The sequence below is a fragment of the Glycine soja genome, chromosome 14, assembly GCF_004193775.1.
Source record: "Glycine soja cultivar W05 chromosome 14, ASM419377v2, whole genome shotgun sequence".
Classification (NCBI taxonomy): Eukaryota; Viridiplantae; Streptophyta; class Magnoliopsida; order Fabales; family Fabaceae; genus Glycine; species Glycine soja.
The window spans coordinates 49,242,061-49,263,686 of NC_041015.1; the positions used below are offsets into that span (position 1 = coordinate 49,242,061).

Below are 21,626 nucleotides of genomic sequence, written 5' to 3' on the forward strand. Positions count from 1 at the left end.
AATTCTATGCAGTCTTTTAACATCGAAGGCCAATACAAACCTTGTCGAAATAAAAGCCATTTCATTTTATGGCCTGCTTGATGTGATCCACAAGCCCCACTGTGAACATGGGAAACTGCTAAGTATGCTTCTGATTCATTTAGACATTTTAACAACACTCCTTCTGCAGTCTTTTTTAACAAATCATTTCCCATAATCACGTAATTTAAGGCCCTATATTTAATCTTTCGAGCCACATTGCCTATTGGATTTTCCAAATATTCAATAATGGACTTTCTCCAATCATTATCTAACATATTGTCAATGGCCAAAATTTGAATTTTTTCCTGAAGATCATTCATACTTTCATCTTCATTATTTTGTGGTATACTTGCCCCCACAAGTTTTGGCATTGGCAATTTAGTGCTTAATGGCTCTGGTAACACCAGTTTATCTTTTATTTCGATCAACTGAGTTAACTTTTCCTTCGACATTTTGTACCCTGAAGCTATTTGGGCTAAATCATTTGCTTCTCGGTTTTCTTGTCGAGGTACATGCTCAATGTTAATATAATCGAAATGATTCAGAAGAGAACTTGCTATAACAAAATATTTTGCTAAGTGTTCATTAACACATTTGTATTCTTGTGTTAATTGCCTCAACACTAATTCTGAATCACCTCTTATATTAACATTTCTTGCCCCCAGGCTAATTAAAATTTCAAGGCCTGTAATTAGAGCTTCATACTCAGCCTCATTATTAGAACAAAGCCCTTTGATTTTATACTTGAATTTAGTTGGAATTTTATTGGGGGATATTATTAAAACTCCAATTCCAGTTCCATGTTTGTGTTTCGAACCATCGAAATACAAAATCCATGGCTCTGTATCGACATAGTCTTGCGACATTTCGACCACTGAGTGATCTACAATAAATCTGCCACAATTTGACCCTTAACAGATTTCAAAGGCTTGTACGTTAAAGAATATTCTGTTAATGCTAAAGCCCATTTTCAATTCTACTGTGTAAAAATCGGTTTTGACAACATGTGCTTAATAACATCATAATGAGAATACACATAAACATCAACAGGCTTTATATATTGCTTAAGTTTTGCACAAGAGAAATACAGACAAAGACAAAGTTTTTCTATGGCAGTATATCTAGTTTCTGCATCATTTAGTACACGACTAAGATAATAAATTGCATGTTCTATGCTATCATCATCTTCCTGAGCCAACATGCTACCAATGGTCTTGTCAGACGCAGCAATATACAACTTCATGGACTTGTTTCGACTAGGAGGCATTAACACGGGAGGCTTGATCAGATATTCTTTAATTTCATCGAAAGCCTTTTGATGCTCTTCATTCCATTTGAATGGTTCATCTTCTTGAGTCGAAGTAATGGCGAAAAAATTTGAGCTTTGCCACTTAGATTCGAAATGAATCGCCTCAAGAAGTTGATTTTTCCTAGCAAAGACTGAAGCTGTTTTTTGGTCGAAGGAGGCTTCGTCTCAAGAATAGCCTTTGTCTTATTTTGATTTATCTCAATGCCTTTTTTATGCACCACAAAACCTAGGAAATCTCCTGCACGCACACAAAAAGCACACTTTAATGGATTCATTTTTAATCCATGTTTCCTCATTCGTTCGAAGATTGCCTAAGGTAATCCAAATGGCTATCTTCTGAGGAGGATTTGATGATTATATCATCAATATAAATTTGCATAAATGTGTCAATAAAATCATGAAACATGGAATTCATGGCCCTTTGATAAGTGGCCCCAGCATTTTTTAACCCAAAGGGCATAACCACCCATTCATAAGTGCCTAAAGCACCAGGGCATCGAAATGCTGTTTTCGACACATCGTTTTCAGCAATAAATATTTGGTTATAACCAGAATAACCATCTAACATGCTTAAATATTCGAAACCAGCTGCTGAATCTACCAACATTTCTGCTACTGGCATAGCATATTCATCTTTAGGTGTAGCATTATTTAGATCCCTAAAATCTATGCATACTCTAAGAGTTCCATTCTTTTTAATGACAGGGACTATATTTGCTAACCATTCGACATACCTGGCAGCCCTGATGAATTTACACCTCAGCAGCCTTTCGATCTCTTCCTTGATCTTGGACATGATTTCTGGTGCGAATCTTCTCGGTAGTTGTTTTACTGGTCTTTTTCCTTCCTTAATAGGTAACTTCATTTCGACCATTTCTCTGCTTAACCCAGGCATTTCGTGGTAATCCCAAGCAAAACAGTCTTTAAACTCTCTAAGAAGAGGCACCAGCTTTCTTTTAAACTTGAGGTGATATTGGCACTGATATAAGTTGGCCTTTTAATCGAGCCATCTCCAATATCGACCTCTTCCAAAGGATCTTGAGCCTGCATCTTTGGCGCCTCACTTATGGGATTTTTCTCAAAACCCAGCGGCTCATCATCATAAATACAATCCAATCTTCGATCCTTTGTTTCTTTGTTTTCATGATCTTCGATCTTGGCTTCATCTGCCATATTTTGTTGAAATTCAGCCTCAAAGGCCGTATTTAGTCTATTTTCGGCCATATAAGCCGTAATTCTGGCCCATGCAGTGGCCTCAGTCATATTAATCTTCATATATATTCCACCCAGTTGGTGGAATGACTCCATCTTCAGAAGGAACAGCATTAATTTCCTCCCTCTCCCATATAAACCCATAGGTAGGATGGAGTTTGACAGAGTGGACAACATTGTCACTCAATTCGACAACAGCCTCCTTGTCACCACAAGGCGCTATGTTGGCCAACTTTTTGTCAAAGGTTTGTGCAGTAACATTATCGACCTCTGACTTATAGAAGCTTTGATCCGCCTCTATATTTTCCACAATCCCATCCTCCCTCCAGATAATGAGCTTCTGGTGAAGGGTAGATGGCACAGCTCCAACTCCATGAATCCACTCCCTTCCTAGTAGCAAGTTAAAATTAGCCTTAGACTGTATCACCAGGAAAAGAGTTGGTCGAACTATACTGCCTACAGCAACATCTACTTGAATGGCTCCCAAAGAATAGCCAGTTTTGCCCTCATAATTCGAAAGCACAATGTTGTGGGCAGATAGATCAGTGTCATGTTTCCCGATCTTGTAGAGCATAGATCGAGGCATTAAGTTGACAGCCGCTCCTCCATCAATGAGCACTTTGTTGATTCCAACATTCTCAACTTTTGCTCTGATGAAAAGAGGTTTGAGATGACTTTTCATCTGAAAATCTGGCTTTTCGAAATAAGCTAACTGCTCTTCCACACAGCCATTATTCATAACATAGTAACATACTGGCTTTGGGTCAGCCATATCAAAATGATCGAACTCACTTTCGATCTCAGTAACTTCAGATTGGACATCATATTCAGATGGCAAGATAGATACCACACAGATGACATCGAAATCTGGCTCAGAATCCAGTAGATCCTCATCCTCCATCTTGTCTTCATCCACTGGAGGCAGGAGTCTCTCCTTTACTGGCCTCCTAGATACTTCTTTATATTGGCCCATTTGCGGGTTCTGCTGGGCCAATTTCTTCTGACGCTGGAACCTACGCCATTGGGTCCTCGTCATAGGATTCTTTCCTTTGTAATTGTTCCTATACGAGTACCTATTGGCCTCCTGTGGGCCAATTTGCTTCGTTCCACTCGAACCACCTACTTCCATAATCCCTTTGTTGAACCTTATGAGTCCCTGGTGCATCCATTTTTCGACCGGCACTGAACCAGGAGGAGCGAAAGTATTCCTTCGACCCGACTTCTGATTAGTATTCGACTGCACCATAACTCTTTTGCCTTTATCGAAACGTTGGTTCTGCCTTGCCCCCTTGTTAACAACTTGGTATTTCTTGAGGCCCTCAGTAGCCTCCTTATCACATACTGCACTGCAGCGAGGGCAGAGCATCACAATCTTGTTTTCGAGTTTGCATCTGTTCAAGAAATCAATTAACTCCTCCTCAGCCTGAGGATAAACAACCTTCATCTGTTCGTTGTAATCCTCTTCAGATACATCCTGAACTTGCACATGGGACACCTCCATTGTTTCGACCATCATTATTTCTTGGGGCTCCGCATAGAGAGTTTCGGCAGCTTTGGATGTTTCAGCATTTGCCTGAACAACCTTTGGTTTCTCACCAAATTTTAGCCTTCCTTCGTCAAGAGCCTTTTGAACCAAATCCCTGAAAAGAACACAACGTGAGGTTTTATGGCCAAGGAAATTATGAAATTTACAATAACCCCTTTTTTTCTGTTGTTCGATTGGGGGTACTTTCAAGCCCTTAGGAACAACAATCTGGCCATCTGTGACTAATAAATCAAATATTTCATCACATTTAGTTATGTCAAATGTATAAGTTTTAGACATAAATTTATCATTTTTAGGTTCAACAGGGTTTTTTCCATTGGAAGGTCTAAGGAGTTTACAAACATAAGGAGGTCCAGGTTTTAATTCTGCTAAATCAACCTCACTGTCTTCGATATCTTCATATATAATATCGAACTCCTGGTCACTGTCATTGGTTTCGATATAAGCAACCTTTTCCTTCTTGTGGAATTTAGAATTTCTAGCCTTTTCGGCCTTCAACCGTTCGAGTTGTCGAACTCTATCAGCCAATTGAGCCATATCCCTTAAATACTGGGTATCTAATTTCTTTCTAATCGAATAGTCTAGGCCACCAGCAGCCATTTCGACTAATTCATGTTCAGGGACTTGGGTGAAACACCTTGCCTTTAAGAGTCTGAATCTGTTCAAATAATCATCAATTGATTCAAGTGCCTTGCGTCGAACGCTGGCTAACTCTTTAAGGCTGATCTTAGACTGTCCCATATAAAATTGCTCATGGAAAATCCTTTCCAATTGGTTCCAATTATGTATGGAATGAGGAGGAAGGGTTGTAAACCATGTAAAAGCATTTTTAGTCAAGGAACTAGGGAAAAATTTCATTCTTAAATTTTCATTATTAGCCAAATCCCCTGCTTCAACCAAATATCTAGCAACGTGTTCGACAGTGGACTCATTTGTCTCTCCCGCAAACTTGGTAAACTTAGGGATTTTCACACCCCTTGGTAATTCTGTCTGTAACACATACTCAGATAATGGAGACACAAAATTAGGCCTGTGTAAGCCTAAGTTCAAACCATTCTGCACCAAAATCGTTTCGACCATTTGGGCTAGGTTATTCTGCATATCGAAACGGTTTTGTTGAATATTCCCTATTACTTCATCAGCATTTTGGTTCCTATTTACCAATACTATACCAGGGTTTGGTTCGACCTGTTGGACTGGTGGCTCTATGCGTGCCGCTGGTTGTGGTGCTTGAGCCATTTGCATCCCGGGGTTATTAGGCATCTGTATCTCTTGGACAGGCGCCTGTATTTGGATCTGTCGAATTGGTGGTTGTTGTATGGGTGGTGCCCCAAAAAAGTCAGCAATTCGACTTATTTGATTTGTTAACGTTTGGTAACTGTCATTTGTATTTTGAATTAAAGGGTTAATAACAGTTCCTATTTGTTGTGTTAACATGTTAACCATATCATGGTTACTTTCATCCATTTGTTGTCTGAGTGACAAAACGGATGTATTAGTTAAATGTTGCGGAATTACCCTACCTTGATTGCCCGCTACAGATCCTGATGGAGAGGACATATTAAGATTCTCTATGTTTGGTTGAGAATTTTGCAACCCTACCATCAAAGATGTAGGCATGCCATATAGAGGGTTTTGAGGCGGTCGAAAGGGACTTCCACTGGGATTCCCTAAACTAGGGTTGTTCCAAGGGGCAAAAGCAGATGCTGACGTGGTCGAACTTGCCAACGTCATGTTGGTCATGGGAGAGGTTACCCCTGTTTGATTCATAACCGTCGAAGCGGTTGAACTAATCGTGCCAACAGTTTGGTCAGGAATTGCTCCTATACCAGAATTTATATTGGCATTACTGACAGATGTTTGCGTTGGTTGCCCCTCCATATTTGGAAGGTCATTGTTTCGATTGCTTGGGGGTGGTCTAGCCATCCTTGTACGAGTTTTGAATTCTGTTAAGTGTGGAACAGATTTCCCACTTCTTAAATGCATACAAAATCAAAACAATTAAGAAGGCAATAAACCAACTGCAACAAACAAAACTTTAAAAATAATTTAAAACCAAAACACACAATTGACCCGTCCCACTGGGCGTGCCAATTTGTTTACACTGGAATTTGGTAAACAACCGCTAGTCTAAGTTAATTGCTTGCGAGACCAACTAGTGAATCTCAGGAGCATGTCATTTGCGTGTTTGCTTTAAACATAAAACCGTTAATGTTCATCATTGCAACAAACACTCACTGGTTCGAAATTTGCAGAAAGTAAAATTGTTTAACAGAAATCGAAATGCTGGAAATAACTAGGCAAGGAAAGGAAAATTCTTTGACAGAATCGAAATGCTGGAAGTAAATTAACAAGGGAGGAAAATTGCAGAATGTAAAGGAGCAGTTAGTTCACTCGATCGAATGAACCATTTAAAAGAGGAATTCTAAAGTGAAGCGTAAATTGCATTGCATTCGAAACGTAAAGTTTACAGAAATTTAAAATGGTTCACAAACAAACATACATTCTCCTTGTGTACTCGTTTCTCTCTGCGCTGGGTACTTTGAGTGTAAGGATTCTGTAGAAATGATTTGCGACCTTGAAATCTAACTAAAAATTGCTATATATAGGCATTCGAAAATAAACTGCCCTAACGGTCGAACACTATCCTAATGCCAAGTGTCCTGCCACGTACATTTCACATGCACATAACTGCTCCTTAGAACGGTTATCCACATTGCTCGAGATCGAACTGATTCGGTGAAGATTTGTTCAGAAATTACGCTAAGTCCAGAACTCTTGCTGCCTCGACTTCGACTCGTCCATACACCAGTTCGAATTGCCCAATAACTCGAAGTCCTCTTTCTTGTCTTAGCTTTGTACTTCGTAAATACTCCTTTGAACCTGGGAATTCCTTCTTAAAGACTCTCCTCTCTTTTCGATTCGAGCAGGTCCTGACCATACTCTTGCTCTGTAATACGCTTCGAACCTCGAGACGATATCCCATGCATACTTAGAGCATATTTTAGCCCGTCGAAAATATGGGCTAACAAGTAGCAAAAAAGTATGAATAATAAAATTATAAGCTAAATATAATGAATAAATATGATCAACCAATTTTAATTACATTGTTTTGTATGAAGCTTATATAAAATATAAATACTATATTAAACAATATTATGATAAATGATCCGCGATATGCAGAGAGTTACTAACTAGTGTTATTACTATTGAGAAAGGTGATGGTAGAATTTATGATCCTATTATAAGGGGTGAGGTTGCAATTATCCAAATGAGTTACATCATATTGCTTCCAATGAAGATTGAAAGCATTCAATTCTATTTGATGGGCTGATGGATGGTTGAAGCAAAAGACTTCAATTCTCATGGTTGTGGCATTTTTGTTATAGCTAGTCATCTCTTCCTTCTTTGTTTTTAGCCTCTTAATTAATCATTCTTACCTCAATAATATCAATCAACCGCTTTGTTTACCTCTTCTTCGCTTCTCAAATTCCATCCTCACTTTTTCCTGCACTACTTTAATTTCTCCTCTCCTTCTCGCTCTTCTCCTTGGTCGCTGCCACATGCCATAAAATCTTTGGGTCCCTTATGGGATTTGTGAGAAAATTGACACTTTTATTAGACGGTTCATATGGGAGAATGATCGCTGCCATTGGGTGAATTGGGATAATATATCCCTCTTAGGCAAGCATTCTTAGGATATCATGCATGCACGAGAAGGAGAAACTAATTAAACGCTTGTAACAAAATATTTGAATGACTCTTCTGTACTCCATGCATTAATTATTCAAAGATCTCGTTACACTTGGAATTCTATTGTTAAGGCTACCTATCATCTTAAATTAGGATTCCAAGTCAAAATTGGCAAGGGAGAAATTTCATTGTGGCATGACAAATAGCTGAAAGAGGATTTTTTGTGTGTGTGCAAGATGGTTTCTTTTGTCAATATTCAAGATATCAACTTGCGCCTTTGTGATATCTACCAAAATGGGGTTTGGCATTTTGAACGAGTTGCAATCATATTCTAGATAACCTTAAAAAACACCTTCAAAGCTATATTCTTAATAATAATTTGGAGGATGATGTTATTTGGTGACACTCACAATCCAGAGTCTACTCCTTTCCCAAACTATCTAGAGATTGCATATTCCTAAGAACATTAAACACTTTTTATTGCTCATCCTCCATGGGAGCCCTTCCCACTAACGCTTTTCTTGTAACAGGTGCGACAATGAAAAGGAAAAACAACTATTCATTTGCTCTGTGATTGCAACTTCTCTCATTCATGATGCTAATGTCTACCAGGTTGATGTTATTGACTAGGTCTATATCCAACATTAACAAGTCTACAAGCATTATCTTTGAACCCTTGGAACATTTACAGCAAAATCCGGACCCTTCATGTGGATATTATGGCTTACTATCAACACTCAAAAAGTCACAGACCAGGTCGTTTAATCTCTTGGGAGACTACTCCAACTCTTCCTTTTGTGAAGTTTAACACAGATGGAAGTTCCTTTGGAAATCTGGGAATAGCTGGTTTTGGTGGTATGATTTGTGATTACTTGGGAACTTATATAAGCTTGTGGAAATTTATATCTCTTGCTTTTCAGGTTCTTGTGGTATTTCAGCGAGCCTAGCTCAAAGCTGAAATCATTGTCGTTTATAATGGTTTGATGAAAGATTGGGATGGTGGATTCAGATTCATCATATGTGAATCAGACACCCATTTTGCTTTGGACCTAGTTCAGAAGGATATAAATTTGTTTCATCCTCACTTCTCATTGATAATGTATCAGAGATTTCCTAGCTAGAAGTTGGATTGTCATTCCGTCACATTCTTCAGCAAGGCAACTCCTGTGCAAACCTATGAAGCATCGACACGGACATGACACCGACACCAACACGAGGAGACCTGTAATATCCAAAATATAAAATGTAATACGGATGACGTGTCGGTGTCGGATACTTGACACGGAAACGTATGGGACACTGGACATGACAAAGAGCTGGAGTGTCCATGCTTCATAGGTGAAACTCATGAAGATAATTAACATTTGGAGCTCATGCCCATCTCAATTGTCAACCCTCTTGCTTGCAAATGCAACGGGGGTGGTCCATTTAAGGCATTAATTTTTGTCTTTAAATTTAGTATGCATTAACATTCATTTGACATCAAGAGAATCGTGTGTATATATATCTCTTGCTTCTTATGAATATTTTAATTTTATCAAACAGTAGGCAATAACCTTATTTAAAACTAGAAAACACAGGTGAGAATAAGGTTACTCTATTTGGGATTAAAAAAAATTGACAAAGTTAGTTAGAGAACCGGTGTCAAAATTATTTTGGTATGGAAAAATTTGTGATAAAAAATATTCTCATAATTTTACTTAAGTGAAAAAAGGGGTCAATATATAGTATTGCACACATTTTATACTCATTCAATCAAACCTTGAAAAGAATCTTAACTTAATCATCAATTGTTTTTCCTTGAAAAGTATGACCATGAATCTTACATGTTAACAACAATAAATAAAATACAAACAATATATACAGTTATATCAGTAAGACATCACACTATCAAAAAATCTTATTAACCAAAGAAGGTCATACAAAAAAATAGTAATTTACATAGACCAATGTATATTTGAATAATTATTTACTTAAGACGTATCACAATCCAATTCTAAGTAATATCGCAAACAAAAAGTTATATATATATATATATATATATATATATATATATATATATATATATATATATATATATATATATATATAGATTTCAAAGGATCTATGTACAATAAATTTTAAAGCAACCACACATGCACAAAATATCAATATTTTTTAAATTGGATCAGCCATTAAATTAGAAACTCATTCAAGATTCATTAGATCATGATTGAATCGATTTTAATAAAATAACGTTAATAATTAAATAATATTAAATAAATATAATAGCATAATTTTACAACACTTACGACTTAAATAAGATGTTATTTATTTGATTCTTAACATTTAAAGTACACACAAAAATCTAACTCAAATATATCAAAATACTTAATTTTAAATTTTAATAAAATACAATAATATTTATCAACAACAACATGTTTAAATTCAGAATAAAAAATAAAAAAATAAAGTAATATAATATAAAATCATAAGAAATCAACATAAACAATTTATATCTATTCGCAATTCTTATTAAATGTGTGGTTTTTTTATTCTTACAATATTTTAAATTAAAATTTAAAATTCAAAGAAAAAAAAAACAAGTTTTTAAAAACAATACAAAACCAATTATTTTATTGGTTCTATATCAACTTGACCCTTCCTTCTCAGCATCTTGATTCTCTCCGTCACAGTGAAGAGCAACGGCGAACCCATTTCCGTTAAGTCGCGAACGTTCGCTCCGGTATCTCTATCGAAACTCGCCGTTATTTTCCACGGCGCCGTTCCCACCTATCTCCTTCATCACCACTTTGGTAACTAAGTAACTAACACATACATATCTTTTTTTGTTCAGAAAGCCGCTTCCATGAGCGCGAGCAACAAATGGAGAGCAATGTCGCACCACCAGCATCAGCCTCTGTGCACGCGCACGCACCAGATCGGCGCCCTCCTCCTCGTGGCGACCACCTTCTTCTTCACGAGAATGCTTTCCACCTCCACGCTCTCCACCAGCGTCGTCCACGTGTCGCAACCCCGGTTCCAGTGGGGGCAGTCCCAGCTATCCCTCAAGATCTACGTCTACCAAGAAGACGAAATCGACGGTTTGAAGGAGCTCTTGCGCGGAAGGGACGCTAAGATCACAGACGAAGCTTGCCTCAAAGGCCAGTGGGGCAGTCAGGTAATCAATTCATCAATTCCATTTCCAATTTTCTCTTCAATGGGTTGAATAGAGTGCGTGAATTGTCGTAAAGTCTCTGGTATCAGTCTTTGATTCTTAGGGAAAAAAAAGAAAAATCTAATTAGTTAATTAATCATTGATTCACTAATTAATGGTTAATTAATGCGTAGGTGAAAATACACAAGTTACTTCTGCAATCGAAACAACGGACATGGAAGAAGGAGGAAGCGGATTTGTTTTTCGTCCCATCTTATGTGAAATGTGCGCGAATGATGGGTGGCCTTAACGACAAAGAAATTAACAGCACCTATGTCAAAGTAATTAATTCATTAATTAGTTATAAATTTCATTGCCTCTCTTGAAATTGAGATTGCTTTGCTTTGTTTTAATCAAAACTAATAATAAAAAATTTAACTTCTCGCAGGTCATAAGTCAAATGCCGTATTTTCGATTATCTGGAGGCCGCAACCATATATTTGTTTTCCCCAGGTAAAAAGGGTTATTTAGTTGTTTCTTGCATTGTGAAAATTGAAAAGCACACATTGCAAATAAACGCTAATGCTTGATGTGTCTATTGTCTTGTGGTTTTCAGTGGAGCTGGTGCTCATTTGTTCAAGTCATGGGCAACGTATATAAACCGTTCCATTATTCTTACGCCAGAGGTGAACTCTTTTTTGCCTATCATCAGAGTTTGTTTTTTTTTCTGCTTATGAGAATAGAATTGCCTGCATGATGTTTATGAATCAAGCTGTTTGTTTGGTGCAACGAATCCCGTCTTTAACCATTTTGGAGATGGAATTGTGTGTAGTGTAGAAACAAGCCGGGAACAAAGTAGGGAATGTGACATGTTTGTGAAATGGTTTGGATATGGAAATTGTGAACTGTTCATGTGAAATCATTTATTCACCACTTTCTGATTTTTATTTGAGTGAAAATAGTATATAAGGATTCAAACTTGATTGAAAATTAAGCGAGTGTATGTTTTACCTTCAGTTTTCGTGGTGGTGATTTTGATTTAGATTTTACCTTTTTAATGTACTTGGGGAAAAACTTATAAAGTCTTGTGAGCCGGGAACCTACCTTTTATTAAGTACATTTAGTTTTTCTCTGTCCTGATTGTGTACTTGAAAGACCCGAAGAATTAGGTTCTAGAGTATTGCATTGGCATTTTGTTAGTGATGGTAATTCTGAAAAGAATAAGCTTTGGAATGATCAAGAACAAGTAAAGATGAAATTGCATTGTCTTTTGTGGGTATGATGCTTGATTGTTCAACATGCCAATGTTTGATTCCGGTTGTGTATGAGGTCATATGCATCCTCAGAAATGACAAATAATTCTGTCTAATTTTCTTATACCTTATACCTGTGGAGGCATTGCTCAAAAGCTTAATCCTGGTAAGAGAGTGTTTGGTGTGCTGAATGAATAATGTTCATGGAATCAACTTTGCTGGGCATGTTGATGTTGATGTTGGTTCCCAAAAATGTTGCTATAACTGTTTGGTTCAATTAAAAAAATTTGGGAATTTGGATTTTTTTTCCCTTTAAAAACTATCTTGCAATATTTTCTTTTGTTGCAAGATCCTCATATTCCCATATCTCTATCCATCACGTTAGTATCACTAAACATCCATTCTTTGACATGCCAATGTAGGGGGATCGGACTGACAAGAGAGATACAAGTGCCTTTAATACATGGAAAGATATAATCATTCCAGGTAATATTGATGATGGTATGACTAAAACTGGGGATACCACGGTCCAGCCTTTGCCTCTGTCAAAGCGGAAGTACTTAGCTAATTATTTAGGGCGTGCACAAGGAAAAGCAGGTCGTCTTAAGCTTATAGAGCTTTCAAAGCAGTTTCCTGAGAAGGTATGTCATCTTCTGTGTTGGGTTGGATCTCCAAGTGAAAATTTGCCATCATAATTCATCATAATACTGTCAGGATTATTTTTCAGCTTTGAATTCTATTAAATTACAAAATTAGCGTATGTTCAGTGAATGTGATGCTAATGCAAACCTTGTGATGGCTGAGAAACACTGATGATTATCATTTACATGGATCCAATCCCCATGTCAATTCAATCATTAGGTTTATTAAGATTACAATTTTTTTTCTTAGTTTTATGTCAAAGCAATTCTGTCCCACCAATATATTTTTAATGGTACAAAAAATATTGAGCAGCATGTATTGATGGTACAAACAGTTGGAATGTCCAGATTTGAAATTCAGTGGACCTGACAAGTTGGGAAGGAAAGAATATTTTGAACACCTACGCAATTCCAAGTTTTGCCTCGCTCCACGTGGGGAGTCATCTTGGACCCTTCGCTTCTACGAGTCCTTTTTTGTGGTATTTTTTCTCTCCCTCCCTATGTGTATTTTTATGTGTATCTCTAAGACTAGATGGGCTTTTACATGAGCAGCAATAACCATATTCCATTTGACAGGAATGTGTTCCAGTTATATTATCAGATCAAATAGAATTGCCATTCCAGAATGTCATCGACTATAGCCAGATATCAATAAAATGGCCATCCAGTCAAATAGGCCCCGAACTATTGCAGTACCTGGAATCTATACCAGGTCGAAATACACCTCTCAGTTCCACACATAATACCCCTCCTCTTTCATATTTTAGCTTTAAATCTTTTTTTTTTTTTTGTGCAGATGAAGAAATAGAAAAAATAATAGCCCGTGGTCGACAAGTTAGGTGCTGGTGGGTGTATGCTTCAGATTCAGAATCTTGTTCAGCTATGCGTGGAATTATGTGGGAACTTCAAAGGAAAGTGAGGCAATTTCACCACTCAGCTGAAACATTTTGGTTGCACAATGGATCTATTGTAAACAGAAACTTGGTTGAATTTCCCAAATGGGAACTCCCTGTGCCTTTGCCTTGATAAGCTAGAAGATAGTTAATTTCTTGTATAAATTAATTTTTCTTATACCTTGATATTCCAATATTATTTCTTTACAAGCACATTTCAGGTGCTCTTGATTTTCATCCTCATCTACTATTATAAACAAGATATCAGCATGGGTTCGTCCACTTTTTCATAAAAAATGGTATCTTATTCATGAGGTGCCAAATCTGCTCAACGCTAACTCATACTTTGGTTTTAGTGTGTTTGGATTAGTGATGAGTTGAACTCATCATGATTTTTAGAAGTTTATTTGATAATGAAGTCACCAAAAATCCTAATTTTATTATTAGTAAAACAAATATTCTTGCTGGGTCTGTCTAGGGTGTACCAGTTTTTTTTTTATGTAATTTTACCTATAGGTCAATTACCGGTCAACATATATGTTCACTAATTGTTAAAAAATAAATTTTTATACAATTAAGTAGTTAATAATTAATTAAAAGTTTTAATTTTTTTAATCCGAATCCTCTTTCTCTTTCTCTTCCATTTTCTGTGGACATTTTCGTACGCACCAACAGGGCTTTGGCTCCATGCAAGGCTTTGGCTTGACTCCGTCGACACTACTGAAGAAGCCGCTTTAGCTAACGACATGCATCATTTTTGCAGCAAAAAGGTCCACCGGTGGACCACTTGAAACTTCTCCACCGCAGTAGACCCTATTCTTGCTATATTAGTTATAAACTTAATAGTATATTTTACTGCAAAAAAGAAAAAAAAAGAAGAAGAGCATAACATAGGATGGAAGTAATGCGGCTTCTCCAAGGCTTTGCATTTTGAAGTCTCTAAGAAATACTCAGTCGTTCACTGATTATTGGGTGTGTTTAACTATAGTAGTTCTTGTAACTATGTGATCAAGGGGTGGTATTGGGGTAGCTCCATCTGGAGTGGGAGCCAACCTATAATGGTCAATGAAGTCAAGGAATTGCTGATTTTGAAGATCTAGTGGAGGATCGATCCCATTGCTGAATTTGAAGATCTGGTAACATCTTTCGGTCAACTTGGTCAGGTGATCATTCTAATAGATAGACCAGGGAGAGGATCCAAATCAAGAGGGTCAATGTGGTGACAATGTGGTCAACTTGCATACTTATTTATTACTTTCATTTATCCTTTTGGGTCGAAATCTTACTTAATTGTCCAAGTACCTTTTGCAGCCTCTATTCCTTTAGAGGATTGTTTGGCTGAATATTAAGATAGAATACCATAAGAAAGACATGGTAAGGAAGAAAGTACCCACCCACCTTAAGAGAGAACAAGCTAAAAAGTCAATTGAAAATAAGATCTTAAAAAAATAGAAATTGTTTGTTTATTAATATTTTTATTTACCTTAAAAGATTCCTGAGGAAAGTATATTATCAAATAATATATATATATATATATATATATATAACTATTTTAATCATAAAAATATTAAAATTCAGAGATTATAAATTTTATTTTTAAAATTTCAAAAAAAATAATTAAAATCACAATTTTTTTTATTATCAAATCATAAAAATTTATTTTAATAACCAATTGCAAAATGTTTTTATATCTTCGAAACTCTACATGGACATGTACGTTGTATACTTTAGATTTTAGGACTCCTACGAAAAGTGAAGAAACATAAACATTGTCTCATCCTTGGGGTCCTGTTTGGATTTGATTATCGGCAAATACAACGAAGTTTGATGAGCCTACACTTTGTAATTTTTCGATTAAGAAATTTGTTCTTCGTTATGGGTATTTGGGTTCCCTGGTTCCTTCGATGTTGCGAGAAATAGCTTATTTCCGTTGTGTTATCATCTTCACCGCAACAAGATGCTTTACAGCTATATTCATTGTAGTTGAGTTATGAATTTTATTATTTCAATTTTTAAATTTGTCATTTCATGATTGTGAGTGGTGACCACAATTTTGGACAATTGTTTTGTGCTTTTAGTATATCATATGTAACACACCTTTGTCTTTTCAGCACTTTCCTGTGTGATACGCAGTTCCGATGTAGTCAGAATGGTTTGCATCTTCAGGGAAGCAGAAGATATTCACTCAAGGGAATCTTCAAACACATACATCAATAGTTTAGGAAGTTATTTCATTGATTCCAACTTGCTAGTGGATCTTAGTAACACCTCAATTGGGTCATTGGATTCTAATTATAGTTCAGATGCCTCTATGGTAAGATCATTCCTGGCTCAAAATTGATGTTGATCAAGACCTTTGACAATTCCCACAAACAAAAGCAATTGCCTAGCTTTTGTTTCTGCATTAGCAGAGAATTTCATTGAACCTGTACTTGTTAGATTTCTGACCAATGCATATGATCTGCATGATGTTAAAGCCCTGAGAACTAGAACTCAGCTTCTGTTGGAAATTGTGAACAACTGCACGCATGGTTTCTTTTCCTCTTTCTCAATTTTGTTCTTTTGATGTTAGTACCAATTGTTTTGGTTTGCTTACATTTTTCTGGTGTGTTTTTGTCTAAATTAATGGGCTTCTATCCTTTGAAGCAATATTGTAGCTGTAATCTTTCTAATGTCTGATATATGTATGTTTTAGTTACATCTGGAATTAAAACAGAGGAAGTGGATCTGTTCTCCATCCTATGTTAAATGTGCATGCGTTGAGTGGCCTTGACGACAAAGAAATTTACCACACCTTTGTCAAAGTAATTGATTAATTCTAAATTTCATTCCCTCACTTGAAATTGCTTTTGCTTTTGGTTAAAATGAAATTCTCTCTACTCAGGTCATAAGCCAATGCCATATGTTGGCATATCTGGAGGCCATCAACCACATCTTTGTTTTTCCAGGTAACATTGAGTTATCCTTGTATTCTGAAAATAATACGAATAATAACTAATATGTGATGTGTCTATTGTCTTGTTTGTTTTCAGAGGAGCTGGTGCTCCCCTTTTTCAAATCATGGGCAACATGTGTATATTATAAAGATATGGGAAAGAGGTGGTATATTCTTGTGGTATGTTTCTCTTTCAACTCCCTATATATATCTTTATATGTATATCACTAGACCAGATGAGTTTACTTGAGAGTTGAGAAGCAATAACCATATTCCATTTGCCAGGAATATGTTCCAGTTATATTATCATATCAAACAGAATTTCCATACCAGAATGTCTTTTATCATAGTCAGATATCAATAAAATGGCCATTTACTCGAATAGGTCTTGAAACATTGCAGTACCAGGAATCTATATCACGAATACCCCCTTACATATAAAAAATAAATAGCTCGTGGTTGACAAGTTAGGTGCTTGTGGGAGTATGCTTCAGATTCAGAAACTTGCTTGCAACGCGTGGAACACATTCCTCAGCTGAAACATTTTGGTTGCACAATGGATCTATCTATATATTGTAAGCAGAAACTTGATTGAATTTTCCAAATGGGAACTCCCTGTTGATAAGCTGGGAGAAAGTTAATTTTCTGGACAAATCAATTTTTCTCATACTGTTATGTTATTCCAATATTATTTCTTTACGAGCTCATATTAGATGCTCTTGATTGTCAATTTGTCATCCTCATCTACTATTATAGTGAAGTCGCCAAAACTCTTATTTCTATTAATAGATAGTTGTATAAAATGAATCATATTAGCATGCCAAGATATTGGGATTTCTGTACCAAAAAAGCCAAAAACTATTGGGATTTGAACATAATTGAAAGAATTTTCAATGTTGGTTATATGATAGAACTGAACCATAGAGGATTAAGGAGAAAGAAAGCATGCAAGTAACTGATAGAAGAAAAAGGAATGTAACAATCTGTGTTATTCTGAAGAGAGACAAAATGGTACAAGCCAGGTAGTTTAAGGAACCTGGTACCTCACAAACCAATTACAAAATTGCAAAACTAACTCCTTTTTCCTAAGGCTTCCTTCTTACATAAACTTGTCTGATATTAAAGGAGGCCTATCTGGATCATTATACCATGAAACTAGTGCAGTTTCCTCTAGATTTTCATTTAAAATTTGCTAGAAAATCATTGGTTATTATATTGTTTGGTTGGTTTAGCCCTTGTTGGATTGGTTGCTCCGGCAGCTCTGCGTTGTGTGGCTGTTCCACTACTGGTTCCCTGTGATGTATGTTCTGTGGCTGTTCCACTACTGGCTCACTGTCATGTATGTTCTGTGGCTGTGCCACTACTGGTTCAATGTCAAATATGCTAGGTCTTGCCTTCTTGCCACTCTTTTGGCGTTGGAAATACTTCTGTGCATGGCTACTAACTTGGGCTGGAGTTTTGGTCAATACAACATTCTTGGCAATATCTCTCACGTTTGACGCGCCATATAGTTCGATCCCGCGAAGAAACCTCCTATCATAAAAAAGGCAAAAAAGATACTGAATCTTTGAAAATAATAATTCCAACAAGAAAGAAACAATCAGATGAAGTAAAAAAATTCAAGAAAAACCGATTAGCAAATTCTGCCACGATTCCTAATTAATGATTAAAAAGAAATCATTCTTTTTTTGCATTGAATTACAGTAAACAACTTCACCAAAAGCAGCATTTCTTGTTCATTAGTCAAGAAAACAATTTGATTTATCGAAACCAGGAAGAAGAACAAAAGAAGATAAATTCACTTGCTACGTTTATTTTTGTCATTGGTCACTTTTCTTTGACCCAAAACAATTAAATGTTTGAAAAATGGAAAGAAACAATGATTAAAACAAAAAAAAAGAAGTAAATGGGTGAAGTAAAAATCCAAGAAGAACCCATTTCAGAAACAAACATATAATAAAGCCTTAAAAAGAAATGTGTTTCTTTCACAGACATACCTGTGTTCCTCTTCAGTCCAACGGATGTGTGTCCTCCTTACACGAATGGGATTCGCTCCTGCAGCTGCGTTCTCACGATTTCCAGCCATTCTTTTGGAGTTGAAAGATCCAAATCTTTGAAGTGAATAGAACTATGGAACTATGGAAGATTGTATTACAACTCTTGTGCTTGTTGTATCTGTATATATATAACACTACTATTATATATATTTCACAAAACAACGCCCTGCCTAATCATCTCTTTTTTCAAGCTTAGAAAGTATTAAGTTAATATTCAGCGTATAACATACAATTTTAAAGTAATTTGTGAATTGCAAAATCATTTTAAAATTGGTTTACAAAACTTCACTTTGTATTGTAATTTAGAATTAAGAAATATGAGAGTCTTATTTTTCATACTCTCTCTCGACTATCTTTGATTTTCGTCCGTATACATTATAATTCTTATCTGTCCGTCCCTCTCAACCTATCTCTATATTATTTCTAAGTTTAAAATTGATTGCCTTTTTTTTTAGCTTTATATTACCGTTTAAATTATTAGAAACTTACTATTTTATAAATGCCTTCGATATCATCATCTCCATTCTCCAGGCTGGAAGAAATCGTGAAGCAGATGAAGCTGAAAATAAAGAAAAGGGCTGCAGGATTGTTGAAATTAGAGGGCATTCATGAAGGTAGGAAGGGGATTTTATCCATTGATGCAGAGATCTTTGAGGTTACTCCACTTTTGCATTTGGTGGAGATAGAATAAATTAAATCAAACGGGGATACATTGGAATATGAGAAAATATTGAAAGAGGAGATAAGGCGGGCTCTTAAGGATATTGTTTGGGTTTGGCTAGTTAATCATCAAGAACAATCACAACAGTAGGAGCAACAGCAGCAGCAGCAACAACAATCACAGTCTTAAGTACAACATTTTCTTGGTTTTCAATGTCTCATGCCTTATTATTTGTGCATCACATAATATGAAATTTTATTTTGAATAATAATGCTTTCTTTGCATTGCCATGACCATATTGTAATACACTAATACGTCTTGTGTCTCAAATTCTGTTGGCAGATGTTTGTTTAGTTTGAATGTTTAATGGTTAACAAGTTAACAGCCGTTTCTAGTGGCTCCTCGTGTTTTTAAGGACATGACTGAATAATGAGAATGTAGTGGCCTATGAAGAAAAACTATAAATGGTTTAGTTTCTTTATTGATTTTCTCTGGCGTACAGCTTGCCCATTTATAAAATTACCTTCTTCTGAAGGTAATTGTGTCACTAATGTAACATAATTGATCTCAACATATTAACCCTAATATTTTGAAGTTCAAAACACACTTCATATTATTCTTCTCTGTCTAGAATAATGATTCTCACAAACAATATCCAAGCAAATCTTCACACTTTGAGGCTAAGTAGAATTGTTTTGAAGCCAAGTACAATTGATTTTAACAGAATTGAGATGTGTATTAAAATTAATTTTAATTTAATTACAGATTTTATATTAGAACAAGTTTTATTTTTCTGATTTCATCAGACTAATCCTTACTTTCAGAAATGAAGCAATTGTCTACACCTGGATTATATTCTTCCAAAACCAAATCTAATAAAGACAATACTCCGCACAGCAAAAAGCCTAGATCCTTGTAGTATTGAAAAATCAATTCTAAATAATTGGTTAAAAACATTTCAAAAACCTACACTTGTCTTTCGTGAAGAATTTTAGAAGCTATAAAGATCTTCTTTTTTTTGGACTATATAGGTGAAGCAAGTTGCATCCTTTATTAGTGATTGGTAGCGTATCCGAGTAAAACCCGTTCTAGTCTTGTAAGCATTTATTTTAGTCTCTAATTTATTAAAAAAGCATTTATTAAGAAGGCCAGTTTCCAGATTTTCGGTATTTTCAGAAAGCCAAATACTAATTCCATGAATGAAATACTGATTTATTTAAAAATTTGACCAATTTCAGCATATCCATGGTGATTTATATAAGAGACATGGTTAACTACCAACCAACTGCTGATATACTGCACAACGTTGGTATTCCATTTACAACTTTACATAAAGAAAAGCAAAAAGCAATTACTAGAAGAGAAGTCTAAACCACATGTCATGAATCATGATTATTGCATCTATGTTATGATTAATTATTACCATTAAAACTATATATATTCCATGTCAAGTGACCGTTCATTCAGGCTTTGGGGAAGAGGATGAGACCAATTGCTTCCAAAGATAGCGACCGCTAGCCATGTCAAGGAGGTTCCAGAACCCAGATAGCAATGCACCCTGAACCTGATGCATGAATCACCAATCATTAGGGTTTTTCAAAAAGACATTATTTTTGTGAAATCTGAAGCACAAATAGGAAGAGGTGGAAAAGGGTTGTTTCTACCATGGAAGTTGCATTGTTTAAGGAAGGAGAAGCAGCATCTGAGGTTAGGGTGGTGTGATCATCTTCATTGTTTGCGTCCTCCAACTCAGTGTCAGTGATGTGGTCAGGTTGCCATCCCAGGTTTCTGAGGACCAAGAAGCCAGCAAGAGTTGCCGACAGGAATATGAGAATGAACCTGAGTGGACACATTTCCTATGATTCAGAAACGTGTGTGTGTCTGTCAGAGGAATATCAGCGTATGACTTCTTTTGTGGTGTGATTTAAGGGTTTTTTACTGATTTAGAAAGACACGAAATACGTTGACATTGGGAATTGGATTTGGACAGTCAAATATCTTTTCCGTGTATTTTTTTTTCTCATAATAAGTGTGATGTTTATTTTTTAATGTAATATTAATTGTTCTTATTTTGAAACAATCAAATACTCTTTTGGTATGTTAAAAAGTGTCACTGACTTGAGAGTCAAGATTATAAAAAAATAAAATAAAACAAATAATTCAAACGGATCAAAAATTTAAAAAATCAATTTTTATTGAATCGAATAAATGGCTATAATCATAACATAACTAGCTGCAATAATATTACTAGCTACCAACTTCTCCCTTA

At 35.9% G+C, this 21,626-nt stretch overlaps 3 protein-coding genes across 9 annotated transcripts; 2 read left to right on the plus strand and 1 right to left on the minus strand.

Annotated features, from left to right (window-relative positions):
• Nucleotides 1-10,409: 10,409 nt before the first annotated feature.
• On the plus strand, nucleotides 10,410-13,941 carry LOC114385065 (probable beta-1,4-xylosyltransferase IRX10). 2 transcript variants are annotated; one of them, XM_028345017.1, is made up of 9 exons: nucleotides 10,410-10,506; nucleotides 10,618-10,941; nucleotides 11,112-11,258; nucleotides 11,366-11,430; nucleotides 11,534-11,603; nucleotides 12,593-12,811; nucleotides 13,147-13,290; nucleotides 13,388-13,523; nucleotides 13,608-13,837. In XM_028345017.1, the coding sequence occupies exons 2-9, from the start codon at nucleotides 10,630-10,632 to the stop codon at nucleotides 13,835-13,837; spliced, it is 1,323 nt and encodes a 440-aa protein (XP_028200818.1). In that variant the 5' UTR covers nucleotides 10,410-10,506; nucleotides 10,618-10,629. The 2 variants fall into 2 exon arrangements, with proteins under 2 accessions (XP_028200818.1, XP_028200819.1); XM_028345018.1 differs by lacking the exon at nucleotides 10,410-10,506 and having other exon boundaries at nucleotides 10,619-10,941; nucleotides 13,608-13,941.
• Nucleotides 13,942-15,404: 1,463 nt separating this feature from the next.
• LOC114385066 lies at nucleotides 15,405-19,817 on the plus strand. Of its 6 annotated transcripts, none has more exons than XM_028345022.1 (5): nucleotides 15,405-15,686; nucleotides 15,816-15,856; nucleotides 16,589-16,652; nucleotides 16,737-16,819; nucleotides 19,228-19,817. In XM_028345022.1, exons 1-5 carry the CDS (start codon nucleotides 15,662-15,664, stop codon nucleotides 19,306-19,308), a joined length of 294 nt encoding a protein of 97 aa, XP_028200823.1. In that variant the 5' UTR covers nucleotides 15,405-15,661; the 3' UTR covers nucleotides 19,309-19,817. The 6 variants fall into 6 exon arrangements, with proteins under 6 accessions (XP_028200823.1, XP_028200820.1, XP_028200825.1 ...); XM_028345019.1 differs by lacking the exon at nucleotides 19,228-19,817 and adding an exon at nucleotides 16,925-17,369; XM_028345024.1 differs by lacking the exon at nucleotides 19,228-19,817 and adding an exon at nucleotides 17,025-17,369.
• A 772-nt stretch (nucleotides 19,818-20,589) lies between these two features.
• On the minus strand, nucleotides 20,590-21,318 carry LOC114385067. Its single transcript, XM_028345026.1, has 2 exons — nucleotides 21,022-21,318; nucleotides 20,590-20,921 (listed from the first exon to the last, which is right to left on the minus strand). Exons 1-2 carry the CDS (start codon nucleotides 21,208-21,210, stop codon nucleotides 20,817-20,819), a joined length of 294 nt encoding a protein of 97 aa, XP_028200827.1. The 5' UTR covers nucleotides 21,211-21,318; the 3' UTR covers nucleotides 20,590-20,816.
• Nucleotides 21,319-21,626: the final 308 nt, after the last annotated feature.

What these genes read in the sequence shown, in the direction of transcription:
- LOC114385065 (XM_028345017.1), top strand. Translation starts at nt 10,630, where the DNA reads ATGAGCGCGAGCAACAAATGGAGAGCAATGTCGCACCACCAGCATCAG. An exon ending in TTAACAGCACCTATGTCAAA is followed by an intron (nt 11,259 to 11,365) that starts GTAATTAATTCA and finishes AACTTCTCGCAG; the next exon opens with GTCATAAGTCAAATGCCGTA. An exon ending in GTACCTGGAATCTATACCAG is followed by an intron (nt 13,524 to 13,607) that starts GTCGAAATACAC and finishes TTTTTTGTGCAG; the next exon opens with ATGAAGAAATAGAAAAAATA.
- LOC114385066 (XM_028345019.1), top strand. Translation starts at nt 15,662, where the DNA reads ATGCTTTACAGCTATATTCATTGTA. An exon ending in TTACAGCTATATTCATTGTA is followed by an intron (nt 15,687 to 15,815) that starts GTTGAGTTATGA and finishes TTGTCTTTTCAG; the next exon opens with CACTTTCCTGTGTGATACGC. An exon ending in AGAGGTGGTATATTCTTGTG is followed by an intron (nt 16,820 to 16,924) that starts GTATGTTTCTCT and finishes TCCATTTGCCAG; the next exon opens with GAATATGTTCCAGTTATATT.
- LOC114385067 (XM_028345026.1), bottom strand. Translation starts at nt 21,210, where the DNA reads ATGTGTCCACTCAGGTTCATTCTCATATTCCTGTCGGCAACTCTTGCT. An exon ending in TAAACAATGCAACTTCCATG is followed by an intron (nt 20,922 to 21,021) that starts GTAGAAACAACC and finishes TTCATGCATCAG; the next exon opens with GTTCAGGGTGCATTGCTATC.